The sequence below is a fragment of the Sinohyriopsis cumingii genome, chromosome 6 (genome assembly GCF_028554795.1).
Source record: "Sinohyriopsis cumingii isolate HCF-2022 chromosome 6, ASM2855479v2, whole genome shotgun sequence".
In the NCBI taxonomy this organism is placed as follows: Eukaryota; Metazoa; Mollusca; class Bivalvia; order Unionida; family Unionidae; genus Sinohyriopsis; species Sinohyriopsis cumingii.
Window position 1 is genome coordinate 164034132 of NC_142966.1, and position 22473 is coordinate 164056604.

Here is a 22473-nt window from a genome sequence, read left to right on the forward strand (position 1 = left end):
GGTTGGCGCTAGTTTATATTGGAGCGGAACTTGGAGTAAAAGAGTGTTTGCATTGCGGGGAGGCTGGGAGGGTACTAAAGTAATGTGATCGGGCAATTATTCTAGGAGAAATATAATTTACTAAATATTTGCTTTATCATTCAAATAATTTCCCCAATCACATTAACATTAGGATAATAGGTAATAAGTGTAGGGAATGTTGATCATCCAGCTTATACCCGAGATAAAATCTGAGAGGTGAATATTAAATTCCTCATATGAAGGTTAATCTATTCTACTAATTGAGAGCAGCACAACCGAAGGCGACTTGGATTACGTCTGTAATGAAAAAAAAAAACAATAAGAACTTCTTACCACATACAAGTTTCGGGTGGATTCAGCGAAAGCTAATGCTGTGAGATAACGGAGTTTGTATTGAAGGGGCTTCAGCGAGGTCCCCTGGCAACAGGCTCGAACATGTTTGAATTCAGCCAAGTCAGAACCTAGGAAAGACTCCGCTTAGGAAACGAAGTGAGAGATTTAGGTTTATTTAAGTCAAAGGTGGACAACAGATCAGAAAAGTCTTTGTTATGACTCAATATCCCCCCTCGCCATAATGATGGAACGTGTCTTATATAAAAGTACTGTAGCCCTTAATAGTAATCAGAGCAAAACTTTTCTTATAGAACAGGTAAAGAAAAATGGCAGCTACTTGTGTGACTGAGGCATTCAAAGGGACAATGTTTTTTATTTTGCAGCTGTCCATGAAAACGAGCCATCTCTCTTCGTAGGCCTTTAAAGGCGTGGGCCTTCTAGCTCGTGCAATTATTTCCACAACTGAAGGGTTGAAGGGTGTTTTTGAAAGGCTTTCCTGACAAGAGCCAACCGTGAAGGAGAAGGCATTCCAGGCAAAGATGGAACATGTGGGTCCCAGGCTGTTTGAGAAGAGTCGGTCTCGCTGTAATCGGCCTGTGTAGATTTATCGCTAGATCAAGCAGATCGTTGATCCAGCATTTGTTCCAGCTAAGAGAGGCAATAAGAATAATTTTGCACTTCAAATCCTATATGATCTTTGGAACTATGATTTTTGGGGGCGGTGTAGGCAGAGGCCCACATACCCTTCCAACGGGAAAAAGCGTCGATGGAACAAGCCTCTCGATCTTGTACCGGTGATACAAATGTGGGTAGTTTGTGGTTCCACTTGGTTGCAAAAAGGATCTATCATCTAACTGGCAAATCTGATGAAAAACCGAGGGATGGAGGGACTATTCAATATGGAGAATCTGTCTTCTCGACCAAGACATTGAGTCTACCTGGAATATGTATAATATGGATGTAGATACTGAGTTGCGCTCACTAACCGCGAAATTCTCAGACCACAATACAGAATTGGGGTGATTCGTTACCGCCCTGTTGGAGGAGATACGTCACTACCACCGTTACCGCCCTGTTGGAGGAGATACGTCACTACCACCGACGTATCTGACATAATGAGCAGGACCTCGTTCGGAAGACGGTCACTGTAAAATTGAAACGTTCTGATGATAGTTGTCACCCCCAAGAAATTAACGCGGAGACAATGTCTTCCGGACTCCACTAGCCGCCGACGGTGTCGATGTCCGGGAAAAGTTGGGGTTTCCAATCCCCACAGTTTGCGCTTGCGCATACTGTCAGATCTGGTGGTGTATGTTTGAGTAGCATTTCTGCCGCGCGCCAGCCGTGGTTGCACCATGCGTCCCGTCACGAAAGATCCATGTTAGATCCCATGATTGTCTTCTTTCTTTCAGAATTGAATGACACTCGCAAAACAGAACTTAATACAACCTTACTCAAAAGAGTCAACCCCATTAAACTAGCGGATAATAGAGAGATACATGCAAATATTGGTAGACAACAGCTTTGCTGGAAACTACACTAACGTTTAAAGATTGTGCCTGTACTACATGTTAGTATTAGTGGCTACGCTCATATCCAAATATTTTGACCATACCAGCATTGGTGCAATTAATGGCAATGGTCTGTAGATGCACCCGCGTAATTAGTTTGTTGTAGCAGTGGACACTGGATAGTGGCCCGTATTGCGAGTAATGTGATGTTAGCGGTTTTTTTGGTTACTGATCTAGGTCGAAATCTTCTACACCATACAACTTTCATCTTGCATGGGCGCCTGTGTTTACCTTTGATTGGCGGGCATGTGCACGTGATATGCAACATATTCTTGGGGGTAAAATGCTTTAACCTAATTCGGCGGAAAAACATAAATTCGCTATTATTATCCTACAGTAGCACTTCGATTGTCCGTCAGGGTGCGGTACCAAGACCATGACTGATATGAAAATCGACGGAAAATATAATATATACATTAGAAGTATTCAACAATAGACTGGGTCATTGAAAAATCATAATATCTACATATATACATGTACCTGTTTTCAATATTTTGACGTACAATGCCCTGACGGATAAGAGGAGAGGAGTGTTTCTTATCCAGTTGATTTAGGGAGAGATATCAAAATCAAGTTGAAGAAATAAATATCCATTAAGTCGGATAAATTTTGCTGCAAATTAGAAAATGATAATGTCAATAATGAACCCCACTTTAACAACAAATGGAGTCCCATCTTAAAAAAAAGATCAAACATTCATTGTGACCAACGGTAATTTTACATTGGAAAATTGAGCATCGAAAGTTGTTTGGTATCCAAGACTTTAGCGGAGACTGAAAAAAATTCCGGGTCAATGTGTAAATGTTTGTCCCAGACTAAACGTTTTAGCAAAATTCCAAAACGCTTACGGACTTGAGCTGAAACTGAAACGTCCGGTAAAGATATTCAAAAACGTTGCCCTACACTAGCACTAAACATCTTAATATCATAACTATATTAATTGATAGATAAATTAAATGCTTTATCGGCTACTTAATTGATTTATTGAGTGACTGATTAAAACATTCCTTGTTTGTGCCTGTTCTTATGCGTCCAGTAATATATACTGCATAGTACTGGGGAAAAATTATCCACAGTGCTATTAACAAAATATTGCTTCAGTGATTTAATTAAGAACAAAGTATAGGTTATCCAAGTTGGTAACACTATTAGTCATTATAAAAGTACGAATATGCTTCAAGCATGTTGAAGGACTGCAGTATGCACTCATAAATAAAGCGGAATAGTTATAGAAGAGAATAACAATCGAAACTAAAATCATGTATTAAAAGAACGAAATTCTCCATGCGGACGCCCATGACAACAGATTGGGCGATTTGATAGATTTCACAATACTTTCTCTTGGAAACTTTCAAAATATCCTTTGAACGTTTACGGAGTAAAATACTACTTGATGGGCCTGAATAAATAAATAAATAAATAAATGTTAAAAAATGAAATAAAATAAAAATTAATTTGATGCAGTAAATATATGCTGCATGTGCTGGTATTGCTCTACTGAAACAACGGAAATAAAGCAGCTAATCACAATTGTCGTTTTAAGCATTATATAATAAGGTGTGTAAAGTATGTATGAAGAAGAAATGAATATTCAGAAACACAAGAAATGATATCTTTCACAGCTGGTAATGATCTGCTGACAAATCACCTGGTTCGTCTCGTGGTCTGGACAATCACCACTTCTCTAGACACCTTCATCATTTTTATCACAATGAATGTTACAGCACAATCCGTTCCTCTACGCATCAGGTCCAAGTTTGCAGCTAGTTACAACCAAACATGTGTGGACAGCTGCCTCATTAAAATTAACGTGTGGTCGTTTAATTCACGTAAGTATATGAAAACGACGATTTGACATCACCAGTTTAAAACAAAACGAAAAAAAGAAAGAAACAAGAAAAAAAACCAAACAAAAACAAATCAATGTGCACAAACTTTCAGATACCGTCCTTTACACAAGTCAAGCTGGTCCTCAAAAACAATGATAATTTTTTTTGATTGATTAAAGAGTAAGCAATACAATACAGTATACATATAAGTACAAATATATTGAACATATTTTTATTGCTACGTAATTCTTTCTCGAGATAAAATACGCATCAGACAAATACTGATTCAAATAATGAAAAATATTAATCATAACGACCTTACAAAGGAAGAAGGTGACTGAATTTATTTTATGTTGTGTCTTTTACGAATGAGTTTGTTTAAAATAAGGCAATGAATATTAATTTTATAACTTTGCAGATGAACTTACAGGCTACTGCTTAATGTTTCCATGATTCAGTGACACATAGCAGCTGTAGAAGTGATCCAGTTCTTACAGGCTCATAGGAATGCATGTTTCCTTATGTAACTTGAAATTTTCTCTAAAATTGGTCATATTTACTGAGGAAATATGTAAAGAGTTTGCAAAATTTGATAACCATATACTAATTTGATAACCATATAATACCTCTTCCTTGCATAGACCGTCTTCAACTTTTGGATACATAGCTATGTGACATTTGCCTCCATAATTTTTTTCATTCACCTTATAAACATATATTCGTTACGTTTAATATATTTTGTCGCGTAAAACAGTATGAACAGTGACTGAAAATAAGTTGTCAGCTCTGTTTGTTCCTTTCCGTTTTTCAATTCGTAATGCATAAGAGATGCTTACAGCGGAGGTATATATTTCTGTATTTGAGAGTCTGTCTGTGAGAGAGAGAGAGAGAGGGAGAGAGGGAAAGAGTGAGAGAGAAGGCGGAGGAGGAGGAGGAAGGGAGGCAAAGAGAATGCTATTCCTGATACTACTGCTACTGCTATATATTTAACGTAAGTTTCCATTTAACAAGTTCTATTATATGTTAACAACTATTTGTCTACAAAACAAAGCAAGCAAAGCTGAGACAAAGGGTGTACTTGGAGGTTACTAGAAATAATCAGTCAGATAGAAACTTCGAGCTATTGACCCAACGATCTACGAATCCCGTGCGCTACCTACAAAAGTCTTTTTAAAAAGTAACAGTTATCGTAGAACGGTAAGGGAGAATGAGTGCGTTCGATGTAGCTCATTCATTCGTTGTGTTGTTCGTATCATACTGTGAATGGTCCATACCACACTTTACAGCCTTTGGGCCAGTTGATTCAAATCTTAACAACCATGGTGTTTTTCTCATTAATATAATTTTTAGATCAAGAAATTGTTTGTTAGATCTCAAATATTATAAAATGAGGTCTTTTCCTGCATATTTCGTGGAGTTCACATAACCGAAAAAGACTGTCTGACCGTTAACAATCCTTCAACATGTATCATTATACTTATATCCTTTTGGATGTAAAACATGTAGATGTAAAATTATGGGTAAACAAATTCAAATTCCATAGATTCAAAGCATCCAGGAAAGTAAAGTTTATTTATGTACCGTCTGTAATCATGTAAGTACTAGGATATCCTGCTACTCTTACAATTTCAATTGTTTCCTTACTTGTGTCACTCTTTGCAAACAAGAGCTATTTATGTAACCACTTACTGAAAACGAAGTCTCTCAGATCTCGAGAACATATTTAAACAGTACAACGATCATTCTTGTTACAGCAATTCGTAATAAAGTATGTCTTTTTAATTGTATAAATCGTGTTGCCAAAATGTGTTTCCGTAATTATTACAAATGTTTCAAACACTCTTTCGCGGAGTTTGCCTTCAGTGATATTTCAGTGATTGTAAATTTCTTTGCTACCGTCAGTTTCATATGGATATAATTAGGATTAACTGTCAGGAATTATATATATATATATATATATATATATATATATATATATATATATATATATATATATATATATATATATATATACATATATACTTATATATATATAGATATACATATATACATATATACATATATATATATATATATATATATATATATATATATATATACACACACATACATATATACACATACATATATATACATACATACCTATATATATCTATCTATCTATCTATCAATCTATCTATCTATCTATCTATCTATATATATATATATATATATATATATATATATATATATATATATATATATATATATATATATATATATATATATATATATATATATATATATATATATAAAGACATACAGATAGTTTACCCTAGGTTTACATGCAGTGAGCTCAAAATAATAATGCAAAACCAAAGTCTACTTCACCTTTAATCTTTAATTTCGTGTTAGTATAGTTTATCATTATAAAATATTTTGCTAATCAGTCTTGTAAGAGTGATGAAAGGAATATGTCTTTTACGTCACGTGTCTTGTCTCATACAAATTCTACCTTTCAATGTGCTTACCCTTGATCGTTTTACCAAGCTACGAGTTATTTTACATAGTCTATATTTATGCAATGGAAATTTGTAACGAAAAATTATCGTAAAGTTGTAATGTGTTATAGTTATATTAATATGTTTCTTATATTAATCCTTCTTAATGTCATGTATGGAGCTCGAATTAGTTGGTAGTTCTAATATTAATAGTGATTTATTCTAATGGAAATATTGATTTACCACTCCATATAATGTTATATCCATTTTTAGCGTTATCTACGTGTTTCTTGGTAGAAATGAAGACATTTTGATTCGAATCGTCTTCCAGCTCTTTCCCAGCCAACGTTGTGACTAACCCTAAATTATGATTTACTTATTTCTTTCGAAACCTGTATGGGAGAAGTAAGGTCATCATCACCGTGCAGGCGAAATATCAAACTAATAATGTAAAAAAGGAGCAGTGTAAACCTTTTCCGATGGAATCAATAACAAATGCAACGTATACTCATAAACAGTGTGTTGCCTTAAGCAGCAACTTCATGTGAAGTTTCCGTTATTTGGACGGAGAAGCACGTCATGCTGCTGGTGGAAACACTACATGTTCTCTTCCTCCTACAGTGATTTCATATAATGATGATATGGGAAAAAGTTCAGACCGAGGAAAAAAGGATCACGTTTCAATATTTATATTGGACTAAAATGATATACCATTTGTTTTATATCTCATTTATGGAATTGGTAAATACATGAGAACTAGGCGTAATTGTTCACAGTGAACTAGGCGTAATTGTTCACAGTTATTTAATATAAATATTTCTTATTTTTTGTTGTATTCCTTTAAGCATTAGTTACATTTTATGATTAGGAGGATGATCAAGATAAGACCGCCTATATCAGTTTGCTGTTAGGTTAGCTTATAATTATTTTAATGCTTCGATTGCCAATCATTCTGTTTCAAGAAATATCTCACGATAATATTCAATATCAAATCTTAATGTTTGCAAGTAAGGTTATATAACTCGTAATGCTTTTATGTTCAATCTTTAGATATAAAGTACCAGAGAGAGGAAATTCAAATGTCAGTCCCACATCTTATAATCAACTTACAGTAGCTCCTGATACACTTTCGAAAACTTATTGAGAAGGAACCGATATTTCATATAAAAAGGATGCTTCCGCTAGGATCTATGAAAAAGCTATATATTGCTCTTACCATCCATAGAATAATGATTTTTTTATTAAATTATTTTATTAATATTTATGTTATGTGTATAGCGTCAGTCAATTTGGTTTAAATAGATCAACAAGTACAATTACCCGGTATTTGATCGATGGTATTTCCCTTTGACACTTAAACTTTATAATAGGTTACTGTAGCAATTATACTACCTTCTCTTCATCGTTGTTGTTGCATATATACATATAATGCACGTGTCATCAAGTAATACATTCTTATTACATATCAAACTGTTTGTGAACATTGTGCCTGATTCCCATTGCTAAATATATTTGCTATGACGTAATCAACTGGTACATGAAACTGAGTTACAGGACAAAAACAAAATACACTTGTTACTACTGTTTTCAAAATGCATGGTCCACGTATTAGATAAAATTATTCAGCAAACTCAATTTAACTGTTATTTTACTTTATGTTTTGAAAAACTGATTCAATAGGTGACTTTCATTTAGATGATGTTTTACTGTTTTCAAAAATTTTCATTTAATGTTCTCTAATTATAGTTTCCTTTATCAAATTAGCGGCTTGCTCGAGAACTTGTTCGAATAATTACTGATATCTTTGGCTTGGCTCAGTTGTTAAACATTTTAGCAACTTTAATTGGTTTCTTTAGATTAAGAGATTAACGGGGAACTGCATTTTAATTGTATTTACCCTATAACAGCAAGAGACACTTTCGGTGGAAAAGGATCCGGAAACAAATGTGCATAACCCATTTCTTACGCATTTTATTTGTTTGTAATTGTTGGAAAAACTTGTTAATTGTATATATTTCAAATGTCTTGGCCAATTGGTAGACACTCTAGATAAACCATTTTCAAAACAAAATATTAGGCCTGCTCAAATGATTTTCTTTGACTATAAGTAACATTTTAGAACACAAGAATTCCATTTCTACCTGAGACCCGATTTATATCTGTTCATATGTGTCCTGTCTATCTATTCCAAACACTCGTGTTACATATTTAATTATGGATGGGGATAGATTATAATCAAATTATGACATTGTTTGCTGATTGGTTCGAAACGGACACTTTATACCATGATACACTCAGAAAACATTGAATTGAAACAATATTTCTTGAGTTAGATTATTTTGTTTAGACCCTCGTAGATATAGATATTAAGGTTATTTTCAATCGTAATACATCCACTCGCCATAGTCCACTTTGCATGCGTAAATCAAAGCTATATAGGTTACTGTCTTGGGTCAAAATCAAAGTTTAATCATTAAGCACGTTATGACGCCAAGCACAACCTTATTCAAAGACAAAACTGCATACTGCATCAGTGTATGCACAAAATGAGCATCACAATCAGATCCCAGAAATGCTATCAGCACACCAAACGTATAAAGACGAAAAGGAAACGTACGGTGCCATTTCACAGTAATAAATGGACGACGAAAACAACATAGCTCATAATATTCATGATGCATCCGTTTGCTCAGATCTAAGACATAACTTAGTGAGGTTTCAAAACCAAATACTATCTGGCATGTCGATTGGTTTACCGAGTATAATTTTTGAGCCATCTTAATGATTTTTCTAATTTCAGTTTTGCAGTCACCAAACATTTAAACCGCTAAATAGGTATAAAACTGCAATGCGAAACGTATATTTATGTCGACATTATAAAGATTATTTAATCTTGGGACTATTAGAGCGCAAGTCAATATGTCATGTTGAACACAAATTTGCTAAGAGAAAGTTTATGCAGCTTATACGGGGAACTACTGTCGAGTTCAAGCATTAACTACTAGTTGTTTTACATTCAAGAAAGCTTAATACGTAAGGGACACACGGTACTAATTATACGGAAGAACTGTGAACCAGTCTAGAAATGGGTGAAGAAATAATAGAGTATTTACGGGTTTGGTGGTCCATAATTGGTTAATAATGAAAATTAAAATTTTAGTAAAAATATCTTTTGAGAGCTTATCCCATATGTAATTAAAAAAATATAGACATATTTTTACTGATGCAATTTTAGCATTCTTACAGGCTTGACTCAGGAGTACTCAATAATGAAAGTAGCACCTGATTCATTTTGGGGCAGAATCAATAACATGTGTTTCATGCACATGTATGTAAACAAAATGCCGCTGCTCATATGGTGTTCTCCACACATAAGCTTGCACAAAGGTTAGATGTGCATGGTGAATTATAGGTCTCATGATCAGCACCCAGACATATTAAGTTATTGAATTTTGAATATGAAGGTGTTTCCATATGTTTACTATTGGAGTTGAATTAGTACCGTGTGTCCGAAGGCCTTGTGGATTCCTGTTTAAGAAACTAACTAGTCGGTTATAAGATGTTACTTTGCTCCATTTTGCATCAAGGTGACGATTAGGAGATGTTGTCTTTCTTTTAGGTCGGCGCGTGGGCCCAACAGCATGTACGTTCTTCTTCTACAACCTAAGATGAGTAAAACATAAAAGTAAAGGCTTACATTTATGTTTGAGCGAGTGATCACAGTATATTCGTCGCCACATGCAAGATTTAACAAAGCGTGGCTAAACCTATTATTCCCTTTGGATATTCATCACAGTTGGTAAGTTAACATTTCCATTTGAGCTTTGCATTGGATCAGGATAGCAAACACATACATTAGATTCTTTATTATTCGAGGGGAAGATAAATGATTAAATTTCATCAGTTACATGCAAATTAAAAAGTCCTTTTTTGTTTAAATTGATGAATTTTATTTCATCTTTTGAGTTTTTATTTCATTCTAAAGTTAATCACATTTCACAAACATTCTTTATTTTTGGTGATAACAGATTTCGCAATGATCAATTTATAACATTTTGAACACATCTCTGTTAGGCAGAATTCGTGAATAGCGACCCATCAACATTATATATCTTTTTCTGTACAAGCTAAAGGAAGTAATTTTCGTTCGACTTATATCCACATGCAGTTTTTGATTTTATAGGAAAATGTTAAGCCTCATATTATAGTTTTATCTCTAAGTAATGCATACATTTGTTCCCATTACAATCAGTCACAAGAGATAGAATATTTATTCAATAAAAATACCCAAGAAGAATTTTTTTTTATATACATGGGATGTGAGATCAGCATTTGTATCCTATACAAAGGGTGGCTTCAATCATATATGCATGGACTTAAACACTTCTATCTGCTGGAGGCTGACCTCCTGGCTGATATACAAAATGTCTTAATGCAGTAAAATGCCGTTAAAAAAAAAACAAACAAAACCCCCCCCCCAAAAAAAACAAACAAACAAACAAACAAAACAAACCGGCATTGTTTCTACCAAATTTTATGACACCTTTACCATTCATGACTGAACATAGAAACCTTCAATCATCAGCATATATGCAATGCATCATAAAGAATAAAGGACCTGTTGAGATAGGAGTCTGTGTTCAATGACTTTAGTCATAACGTGCACACAACTACGTGTAAAATATAACTGTACTATGGGCCAGAGAAACATTGTAAGCTATCCACACATTAATTCAACGGATATATGATAACATGGTCCAACTACTCCAGTTTTTCTCTGAAGCTGAGCACTTTGTAACCGCCCATACGAAAACGACTATCATAGTCAAAGAAACCGCGATCAACTTTATATATGCATCTCAATCAGTAGTGATTCATAATAAAGTGACACATATATTCAAACGATTGTACATGCTTATTCCTGGACGGATGTGACGTGGGAAACAAGAGTAACATATAAGTCATATCAATATTTGTGGCAGGATGTGACAATAATAACAACAGATTTGAAGAGTTGCATCATCAAACAAAAAGACTTTTTGAAGAGTCAAACGATCTTCAATTCTTCTACTGTGGTCAATTTTTCAAGATGCATAATAGTACGTCCCCAGTGCACGCAGTATAGAGGAACATTGTTATTCTTGAGGGGTACGTCTCCTGTTATGTGGATCAGTAAAGATAATACATTAAAGTCAGTTGGTCATCACAGCATTATAATTCTGTATTGATCTTAAGAAATTCAACGCTTCTTTGTACAGCATCGGACACTGGAGTAATGGGTTGAGTACATGTCATGATTAAGTGTCGTACCTTTATTTGTCTTCGCATATAAAATTATTGGTAACGAAGTCATACAGGCCATGTGATATACGTGTCTGTATGGAACCACATACATATAGATTACTTATTTCACTTTGCAACTGTAATTTTAATTGTTCATAATGTATTACGTCATTTGTAGCGTAAAGATAAAAAATTTCAATATAGTCTCTTACTTCTCCGTCTATCAGCGTTAGATATTCTTCTGTACCATTAAAATTATCTTATATTGTCAATGTTATGAGATATCATTATCACATACTCTTTTATAGATAACAAAGCGTTTGAATAAATCTATTCTTTAAATACACAGAATTAGATTTATATCAGTAACACACAAGATTCAAAACAAATGTAAAGCCTCATTACCATTTTCGTCCAAATATATGGACTTCATATAAAACTTTGATAATTTCCCACTATCAAAATACTTTCTCAAATTTCCAAGCTATTCTGCAATCGCTGACACGAGTAAGGGAGAGTATAAATTCTATGCATATATATATATATATATATATATATATATATATATATATATATATATATATATATATATATATATATAGTTACGTGTTTTGGCTCTTACAAAATGTAAACAAATAGTGAAGACAACAAACCTTCTAAAATTTAACAAATAATTTATTTCCCTAGATAAAACAATATAAAAATGATAAAAAGAACTTACGGTTCTACGAGTCAAATCCAAAAATAATCCAAGAATAATCGAAGAATTAAAAAATAGAAGTCCTAATGAAACTGAGTTTGAATCCAGATGAAATCCAGAATGAAAGGTGATGACGTATGCTGTGGTCAGATCTGTCAACAATTTTGTGTTGAATCACTGAAAATAATGTTCCAGTGTTTGAACTCTGTATAAATTTCGATAACTACCCATGTCAAAGAATTAATTAAGAGCACTGGTATTTCCATGGAAAAGATTCGCTTTTCTTAAAAATAAAATAAAATAATTACCTCCAAACCGGTCACAACTTAAAATACTTAACTTATCAAGTGTTAAGGAACTAATAACTATCATTTCTCATAACATCAATAAAAATATAGCTATAACGCAAAACAGATGCCCGGATGTGGGTCAATCCTCTGGAAAAACCAGAGTTTGTAACATTGGCTATATGGTATTTGTCACGTACTCCAAGTATCGTCTCGATTTCACTTTATGAATCTTACTCTGACAAAAAAATGACAAAATAAAAAAGTTGTTTACTACAACTCTCATTGATTTCTGAATCAAGGTCAGGAACTAGGTCAGCATTAGATACAATATCTCTATAAAGTTGTTTACGTCAACAACAAAAATCAGTCAGAACTGAACTCTATTCCAGTAAATGAAGTTACATTACAATAGCATGTAATGGAATAAAAATTTAAAACTAACAATCAAACAATTAAATTAAATCAGATATAAATTAAATTAGATACGCATAAGAAAGAAAGATTTATATAATAAAGCTGTCTTTTTTGCCACAGATTAATTTTACATGTTTAAAATAATCATAAGAAGAACGCTGATGAATTATACAAAGCATAATACAATAATACATTTCTATACACGGGAAAGTGCATCTGCTATTAAATTGTATTTTCCCTTGATGTACCTGATGTCTATATTATATTCCTGTAACAACAAACGTAACCTTAGTAGTCTTTGATTTTTATTTTTCATCTTGCAGGTGAAAGTAAGTGGGTTGTGATTACTAAACAGAATAATCGAAGAAGGAGCTGAACTAATGTAAACTTCAAGATGTTGTAATGCCAATATGAAAGCCACATATTCCTTCTCAATTGTTGAATAATTTCTTTGTTGCTCATTTAACCTCCTAGAAAAATAGCACACTGGATGATCAACACCATTTTCGTTTTTTTTAAAATCGAAACTGCTCCGACCCCAACATCAATTGTATCAACAGACAGTGTAAATGATTGGCGGAAATTTGGAGCTGTAAGAACTGGCGCTCTTTTAATTATGGCTTTTAACTTATCAAAAGCCTCCTGACATTTTTCAGTCAAATGAAACTTGTTTTGTTTTTGCACAATAAATTTGTCTGGGGTTCAGCAACTATAGACAGTTTGTAACAAAATTTCCAATAGTATCCAGCCATACCTAAAAATCGCATCAGTTGCTTTTTACTGACAATCACAGGAAATTCAGAGATAGCCTTGACCTTAGCATCCATAGGTTTAATATGTCCATTTCTCACGATATGTCCTTTAAATGTTACACAAGCACGGCAGAACTTGAAAAAATTAATTGTCAAACTTGCATCAGTGAGTCTGTCAAAGAATTTCCGAATTGTGGCTAAATGTTCTTTCCAGGTGTCGTTGTAGATGATGAAACATCAATGTAAGCATCACAATTATCCCGACCATAGGTAGTCATATTTATTAGACGTTGAACAGTACTTTGCGAACCTTTCATCCCAAACAGCACCTCTTTAAATTGATAAAGTCCATCTGGAGTCACGAATGACGAACTTTCCTTTGTTCATTCTGTCAGTGGAATTTGCCAACATTCTTTCAGAAGGTCAAATTTGGTGACATACTTGGCATTACCGATTTTTCAATGCAGTCATAGATTCTTGGTAATGGAAATGAAACTGTTTTAGTCACACTGTTCACTTTCCTATAATCAGTGCACATAGGGAAAGTTTTATCTGGATTCGGAACAAGTATACATGGTGAACTCCAGTCACTTGTACTGGGCCCTATGAAATCACTCTCCAGCAAATACTGATTTTTTTATCTCAAGTATTCTTGTTTGAGAGGGCTAATCCTGTATGGATATTGTTTCACCTGTGTGGAAATTACAATTTCACCATCACAGAAAATTTTCTTTCTTCTTGTAGGAACATCTGGAAATAAGTTCTCATATTTAAATATTAACTGTTACGTTAATTCCTTTTTTGTTGTTGCAAAAATGAACGTTGTTGGTCAAACTGATTCAAAATTTCTGAATTCCGAAGATTTGTCACTCCAAAATCAGTATATTTCGATTGTATTCTTTCTCTTAAATCTTCACTGAGTGGGACAGATACAAATAAATTAAAGGCATGTTTAACCTGGCTTTCTCTCTCAATATACTGGTACACTTTTAATTTATTTACACCCCATGAGTATTATTATTATAATTTAACTCATCAATTTTCTTGTTAACTTTGTAAGAGCCGTAATACCTAATATGAAGAAAATTTTCATGAACAAGCAAGAGAGACAGAACACTAACAGACTAAAAAGTTTTCTCCATTGCAGTCCTATCGAACAGTAATTTTACTTTTGACTTATTTTGCTGAATGACAAATTCAAACATAATTACCTGGAAAAATCCAGACATAAATGTTGATCCTTAATGAGAGTTGACAGATTTGGAAAGACCAAATATAGTAAAAAAGCTTGTTCTTGATTTAATATTTCTCAAAGGAATTGCACATGGGAAATTTGTTGTTGCACACATTATGGTCAACAAGTATTGGTTACCTGACTTAGTCTTAGGTAAGGGATGAACAAAATCTACCATAATTCTTCTAAATGGTTCGTCAAAAGGGAGGAATAGGTTCAAGATGAGCCTTAGGTACCTTCTGATTGGGTTTTCCTACAATTTGACAGGTATGACAAAGTCTGCAGTATTTACAAACATCACTTTTAATTTTGTGCCAATAAAAGTGAGCCAATATCTTGTGATAAGTCTTATTAACCCCTAAATGACCAGCCGAAGGAGTTTCATGGGCCAGACTACAAATTTCCTGTATGTACGATTTTGGAACTACAGTTTGATAGTTCACGGACCACTCATCACCAGCAGGTACCTAAGGAGGTCTCCAGATTAAGAATACTTTCATTAGAAGAAGACTGCTCAGAAAAAGGCAAAGTACCTGACAATAAAAGACACTGAGAAGCTCATGTGTCCCTTAAAAGTTTAATAGGGATGGGATTGGCTAAATCATCCAAGAGTGATATAGAACCCTTCGACATAAATGATTCACAATTCTCCATAATAAAGCCAGACTGTTGCTTATTAGACCCAACGCATGTATTGCTTACAATACATGACCGTGACCTTGACCTCTCAGAAATAAGAGCATTCGGAATAGGTCTGTCTCGATTCTGATGCTTATTTTTCAATTTGTAGCAATCAGAAATAACGTGTCCTTTATTGTTGCTATAGGTACATGAGACAAGGAGCTTTGATCAAGCCTATCAGAAGCTTGATTTCTAACAGTTGTGCCACATTGAAATGTTGAAGGGCTTGTATTATGCTTAAATACTTTTTTACCAGAAGGCTGCTGAGTTGAAGTCATATTTACAAAATAAACGTTATGAGCTAAGGAATAATCGTCAGCGGTACGATCATCATTTTCCAAGGTTTCGACCTTAAACTCATCAAGATAAATCCTAATGTCACTATGGACACAGTTCTTGAACTCTTCAAGTAATACAAGTTGGCTGAGACTTTTGTAATCTTTATTAACCTTTCTAGAAGAGCACCACCTATCAAATTATCGTCCATTTTCCCATGCAAATTTGACATGTCTGGTCAGTTGATTTACTTAATTCCTGAAACCTTGTCGAGCAGCCCTAGGGATTAACTCATAACCCTTCAAGATGTAGTCCTTAACCACATCATAGTCAGCACTCTGCTTTAGTGACAGTGAAATGTAAATATCACTAGCTTTACCAATGAGTACACATTGCGATAATAGAGACCAGTAATCTCTTGGCCACTTCAAATTTTCAGCAATTTTCTCAACATAAGGAAAATATTTGTCTACTTCTTTTTCTAGAAAAGGGAGTACTAATCTGATATTTTTGAAAACATCGAAAGTACGGGAGTGTTTTCCCTTTGCCAGCTCTAATTCTTTTAACCTAATTTGAAATTCATTTTCTGCCTTTTCTATTTGCATTTGCATTAGCCTTTCTTGTTTTCTTTCTCAAATTGCATTTGTCTTACTTCCATCTTTCTTTCATTTGTTTCTTTTCTATCTGAAACTTCCAAGTTTTTTAAACTATGCTACCATTTTCAAAATTTATAACCACTCCTGGGTAGAATTGAAAAAATTATCTAATTGTGATGATATAGTAAACAAGCTTGCTGTTTTTACTCAAGAATTATAAACTGTAAAATAATACTTGAGTTTTACCATTTTTCAAAAACTAGGGGAATTCAAATTTCAAAAACAAAGTTTCCTGAAATATTTTAGCCAAAATTCATATATCCCAAGGAAGAGCGCCCAATTTCGTTTGTTACTTGTTTAGGCTCTTACACAACGTAATAATAAAAGTGAAGACAACAAGCTTTTTAAAATTTAACAAATAAGTTTTTTTCCCTAGAAAACAAGGTAAAACTGAGATAAAAAATTCCAGTTCTACGAATCGAATGGAAAAATAATTCAAGAATAATCCTATAATTAAAACATAGAAGTCCTAGTAATAAAAAGTCCTAATGAAACTGAGTTTGAATACCGGTGAAATCCAAAATTGAAGGCGATGACGTATGGTTTAGTCAACGACGTACTGATGTGTCAACAGTTCTGTGTTGGATCACAGAAAATAATATTCCAGTGTTTGAATTCTGTGTAACTTTCGATAACTGTCCTTGTCCAAGAATTAATTAAAAGCACTGTAATTTCCAGTAAAAAGAATCACTTTTCTTTAAAATAAAATGATATAATTAGCCCAAAACTGGTCACAACATAAAATACTTTAACTTCTCAAGTGATAAGGCACTAACAACGATTATTTCTCAAAACATCAAAAATAAATGTAGCAATAACGCAAAACAGTAGCCCGAATGTGGTTCAATCCTCTGGAAAAACCAGAGTTGGTAGCAAGGGCTACATGTTATTTGTCACGTACACCAAGTATGGCATCGATTTCACCTTATTAATCTTACTCCGAGAAAGAATAAAATATTTTTTAAAAAAGGTGCTTACTATATCTCTCACTAATATATGAATCAAGATCAGGAACTAGGCCAGAATTAGATACAATGTCTCTATAAAATTGTTTACGTCAAAAAAAATAAAAATTGAGTCAGAACTGAACAACTGAACTTTATTATAAAGTTACATTACAATAGCATGTAATGGAATGAAAAAATGAAAACTAACAAACAATTAAAATAAATAAAATATAAATTAATTTGAATATGCATAACAATATATATATATATATATATATATATATATATATATATATATATATATATATATATATATGTATATATATATATATATATGTATATGTATATGTGTGTGTGTGTGTGTGTGCACGCGCGTGTGTGTTTTTGTGTTACTAATATATAGGCACGAATTCCGCTGTTAATGCTTTTTGCTCTACTCTTAAGCAAAGAAGCAGATAACTAGCCTGAAAATTCCCTACAGTCAGCAATAATTATGTATTCCTTAACTGCGTTAAATCTGGTATAATCCGAGACATGGTCTACTCTTTTCGAATAAGTAATAAGTTCCGTAAGAAAAAGAATACCGAGCGTACGAAATTAGCGAATCGCATATAAGACAATTTTGCATTGCAATAACGTTGGTGTTGTTATTGCTTCAGTGGCGGTAGTGATTCTGCATTTTTCGTTACTCGAGAGAAAAGTTTGCATACACATGCCGTGATATCAGACGTTAATGTAGATTTATTTCCACGTGTGGCTTTGTAAAGGTACGAATTAAGACCATGAAAAGACTTTTAAGTAAATCTCCTTTCTTTTCCGCTACTTTCTTCAGCCCAATTTCAAGTGAATTTCGTTGTTCATCATTGGTATTCTTAGAAATGTTTCTTCCGTGGTCATCTGCGTAAGAAAAACAAAATAATTGTAATTATTAATGCTTTTCATTCACTTCCATTCACAGTTCAACAATTTTCGTAGACTAAGTGGTTTCTATAAAACACGAATTCACATACATAAGATAACATGCTTTCTCTATACAGACAGCATGATTCTCTGTCAAATAAACGAATTTAGGGATATTGATTAAAATATCATCTTTGCAGTGGTTTGAAAATTGATACCAACGAAACAACATGGATTTAAATAGTATATAATCCATTAATATGGAAAACTAGGGAATCAGCCATATTATATGCCCAATTCTTGCCTTTGTAATATTCAGTTACCTGATAAACGGCCTTATGGGTAAAAACGATAAAATGGGATCCATATATTTTATCTAATGCAATTTATAATGTCCAAATGTCATTACAAAATTGCGCTTATCACGTGCAATGAAGGTCTGATGGCAAGGAATATTAACTATGTCAGAAAAGCACCAGGTGTCCAGAATTATTGCTGGTTACACTATATTTAATTCCTTGTTCAATTTCAAATAAACGAAACTCTAAGAAATGTTGTGCAGGTGCATAAGAGTACTTACTGCTGTTATAATGACCTAATCTTTGAAGGCCTGGTTATCATATTCCCATATTTCAGTGAGCAGGTGCATAAGAGTTCTTATTGCTTTTACAATGACCTATTCTTTCAAAGCCTGGTTATCATAAGCCCACATTTCAGACCCTATAGCACGCATATGTCAAATAGAAGTATGTTGCACTTGATTATCTCGCGCCATGCTTATTTTATAGGTATGTAAAAAATGCTTTTGATCAGTTTATTTCGAATAGGTCATAGAAAATATCAATTGGTGTATGTAAATAACCAAATGCTCCGCCTAAACAAACATACAATAATATTTTATTCTACCGTTATGTCCTATCCGTAAAAGTCTAAATTATTGTTGAAGTTTCGCTAAATCAAATATTTTTTATGACATTGTTTTCGCGATATTTACGTCATAATTGCATTTATCACTCTGCTGAAATGCGATCCAGCATTGTATGACGCAAGCCTTCTCGCATCAACTATCAACTAATACAACACAATTTACACATAAGCGTAGGATTCAGTACTATTTCAATCTTTTTTAAGTTTTATTATTAGTGTAAATATGTCTCCAACATTTACTGGATCTTGATGTGAGACAAAGGATAGTTTCTTTTCGATTGTGTATGAAAGCAAACTGATCTACCAATTATAAAATATAGTATCTGCTATCAATATTTGCTTTACTTAATATGTACATGTATGGAATGTTGATACGTCTGGAAACTTGTTTGTCATATTTCTCACCTCAAGTTTGCATATGTGACAGGGAATGAATTCAAGTTGTTTGGGGTCATATGGATAGAGCAAACACGGTACAGTGTTGTGATAATTCAGCTTCGACCTAAATATGATTAGAAATTCCAATGACAATTGCTACACTAGCATGCACTAAAACTAGAATTAACGTAATGAAAATAAATTTAAACGCCATATATTCCATCCAAACAATCACAAGAAATGCAACTCACCTTTGAGCTAGTAATTTGCAGAGCAGAAGAAGAAAGTACGTGTTATGGAATAAAATTCAAAACTTATACAAATGACTGTGAAACACACTCAGTAAGTTCAAAGCGTGTGCGCTTGGAAAAAATTCTAAATGATATCTTACCCTAGTATCTGTGCTCTATGGTAGAATACGAAGCGTCCTCTGATACCGTCCTACCTCCGAGTTTCTGGAAAATGTAACCATAAGAGCTCTTAATCGTGTATTAATATTTAAAGAAATGTTATTTGTAACTTGGCCTTAATTTCTACAACTTAACCTACGTCTGCATCTAAATTTAAGACAAGAATGCAGCGATATCACGTGGTGGTATTACATTAAAATTGTATTCAAGTTCTAAGAATCGAATTGTTCTATCTGAATTTAAAGTGTACGACCCACTAGTAAATATGGGACAAGCTCCAGTTTGATTAACGTCAGTTATAACCACTCGCAGTTTAGTTTCCTGATGTCCAGGGATGGTTAATGAATGATATCTTATGCAGAAATTAGCCATATATTTATAACAAGATACTATCCCATGGTCAGCTTTTATTCTGAAAATTCCAATGCATTTGGTCTCTGAATCTATATCCATCATAGTCAGGAAATGGAACATTTTGCATAAATAAAAGAGTTAATTGATGTTATACTATATATAATGTTTACTTCAATCTTGTTGGTTCGTGCCTAGATTATATTTAGAACAAACAACTGTCATATAATTGATATTAAATATATTTCAAAATATATATCGTTAACTCTGATGTTTAGGATAAATGGGGAGATTACCAGAAGCAAACAAAGCTCTAACAATCAAAACATGTAAATAAAACATTGCATACTGTACCTCATAATAGGTATTTAAACTGATATCAGATTCTGTATTCAAACTATTCCAGTTTGTCCTGTTCGTCGATTCGTTTATTTCTGCCCTCAATTTCTCGATGTTATAATATGTTTTTGATTTATCTAGGTTGGTCTCAATAGTGTTCTGGGCAGGTATGTCTGAAAGACATAATTTATATAATTTCGAAAAGGAGCAAAACAACTATTTTATATTATTTATAATAAAGGATATGGTTGCATTTAATGTCTGCTCATATTTCTGATCAAAATGCCTTTAAGGGCAATAAAGGAAGAAAACTCTTTCAGTTATTGACATATTATATAACGTCATTTCTTTCACTACCCCCACAAGGAATGTTAGACATTACCTACTATCGTGTATAGATCAAAATAGAAAGGTTTAACTAATGAAGGAAAATGAGCACCATATAACTATTATACAGCGATTATCGAACTGTTGTTCATTGATATCTAAAATTAAACATAGTTATACTGAGTCGTTCTTGTCACAAATTTGAAAAAGTAGATAAAAATGTACATGATCACACTGAGACAATAAATTACTATTTAAATTATAGAACAAAAACAATACAAAGATGGAATTTACTATGATATTAAAACAAGGTTACTACCTTCATTACAAGTTGCTGAATCAATGTTTTCATAATTATTTTCCAAATGGTTCGCGTTAGTCTCTTTCTTAGTTGTATTCCTTTTTCGGTAATATGAAAAATAGAGATAAATATATCTAAAGAATAGTATAATACATGCAAACATTCATCATTATTAAATGTTTAAACTCGCCCAAACTCCAGGTTCCGAGAAAAGACACAGATTCATGAAACTCAACGAAATGTTTTAAGCAATAACACTATGTTTAAAGACAGCGTGATTTACAATGGCATCTTTATAAAATATTAAATAAAATAATATGCTCTTAAATTTCATAAATTTTAGTTTCGCAATGCATACTTCTGAAAACAACTGCACTATGCTGAAAAGGATTTGAAAAAGGTACAAAATCGACATTGCAGAATTATTACATCCTTCAAAACTGATAGAGGTTTCGATTAGGTTCGTAGATTGTGTCAAAATAATTACCTACAAACTTATACTTTAAATTATACAGACATTACAAAGATTCTATATATCATAAAAGTGGCATTCCTAACCTTCTAAATTTCACCACAACAATAAGGGTCAAGATAATAATGATCACCCCAATAACAGCACCTACAGCTCCAGCAATGACACCATCATTTATAGGTTTCTCTATCCCGGATATAGCTAAAACGGAACAAAATAATTGACAAAATTAAATGGCGTTTTCGAGATGATTTGGACATTATTATGTTAGTTTTGCATGAGTACTGTGGATGGCGTAATGTACAATAAAGGGTACAAATAGATGCCTAATTTAGCACTGTTCAAGGGTGTCAGAGACGTAGCCTACTTAAAGCATTAAAGTATCATGCGTTCTGTCGTCCGTGGATTGTAGTTAGACATGGGGCAAGATGACAGTTTAAAACATCAGTATGAACGTCACGATATAGAGGATATTTCCTTGAAACGAGTGAATAGCGGGTATATTTAATTTAGGTATGAACAACTCAGCCTTTTTCGCGAATGTCAAAACTTTTCACTCGCGAGATGAAATATGTCTGTTATTCACTCGTGACAAGCAAAT

General features: G+C 33.3%; 1 protein-coding gene across 1 annotated transcript in view; it reads right to left on the reverse strand.

Annotated features, from left to right (window-relative positions):
* Positions 1–17821: 17821 nt before the first annotated feature.
* The window catches only part of LOC149798451 (uncharacterized), a 29854-nt gene continuing 25202 nt past the window's right edge, over positions 17822–22473 (reverse strand). The window contains exons 8-12 of the mRNA XM_089960607.1: positions 21959–22073; positions 21419–21498; positions 20788–20945; positions 20064–20127; positions 17822–18364 (exon numbers count right to left, since the gene is read on the reverse strand). Of these exons, the coding sequence (XP_089816733.1) occupies positions 20065–20127; positions 20788–20945; positions 21419–21498; positions 21959–22073 (416 nt within the window). The 3' untranslated portion in view covers positions 17822–18364; position 20064. The remainder of the gene's footprint in view (positions 18365–20063; positions 20128–20787; positions 20946–21418; positions 21499–21958; positions 22074–22473) is intronic.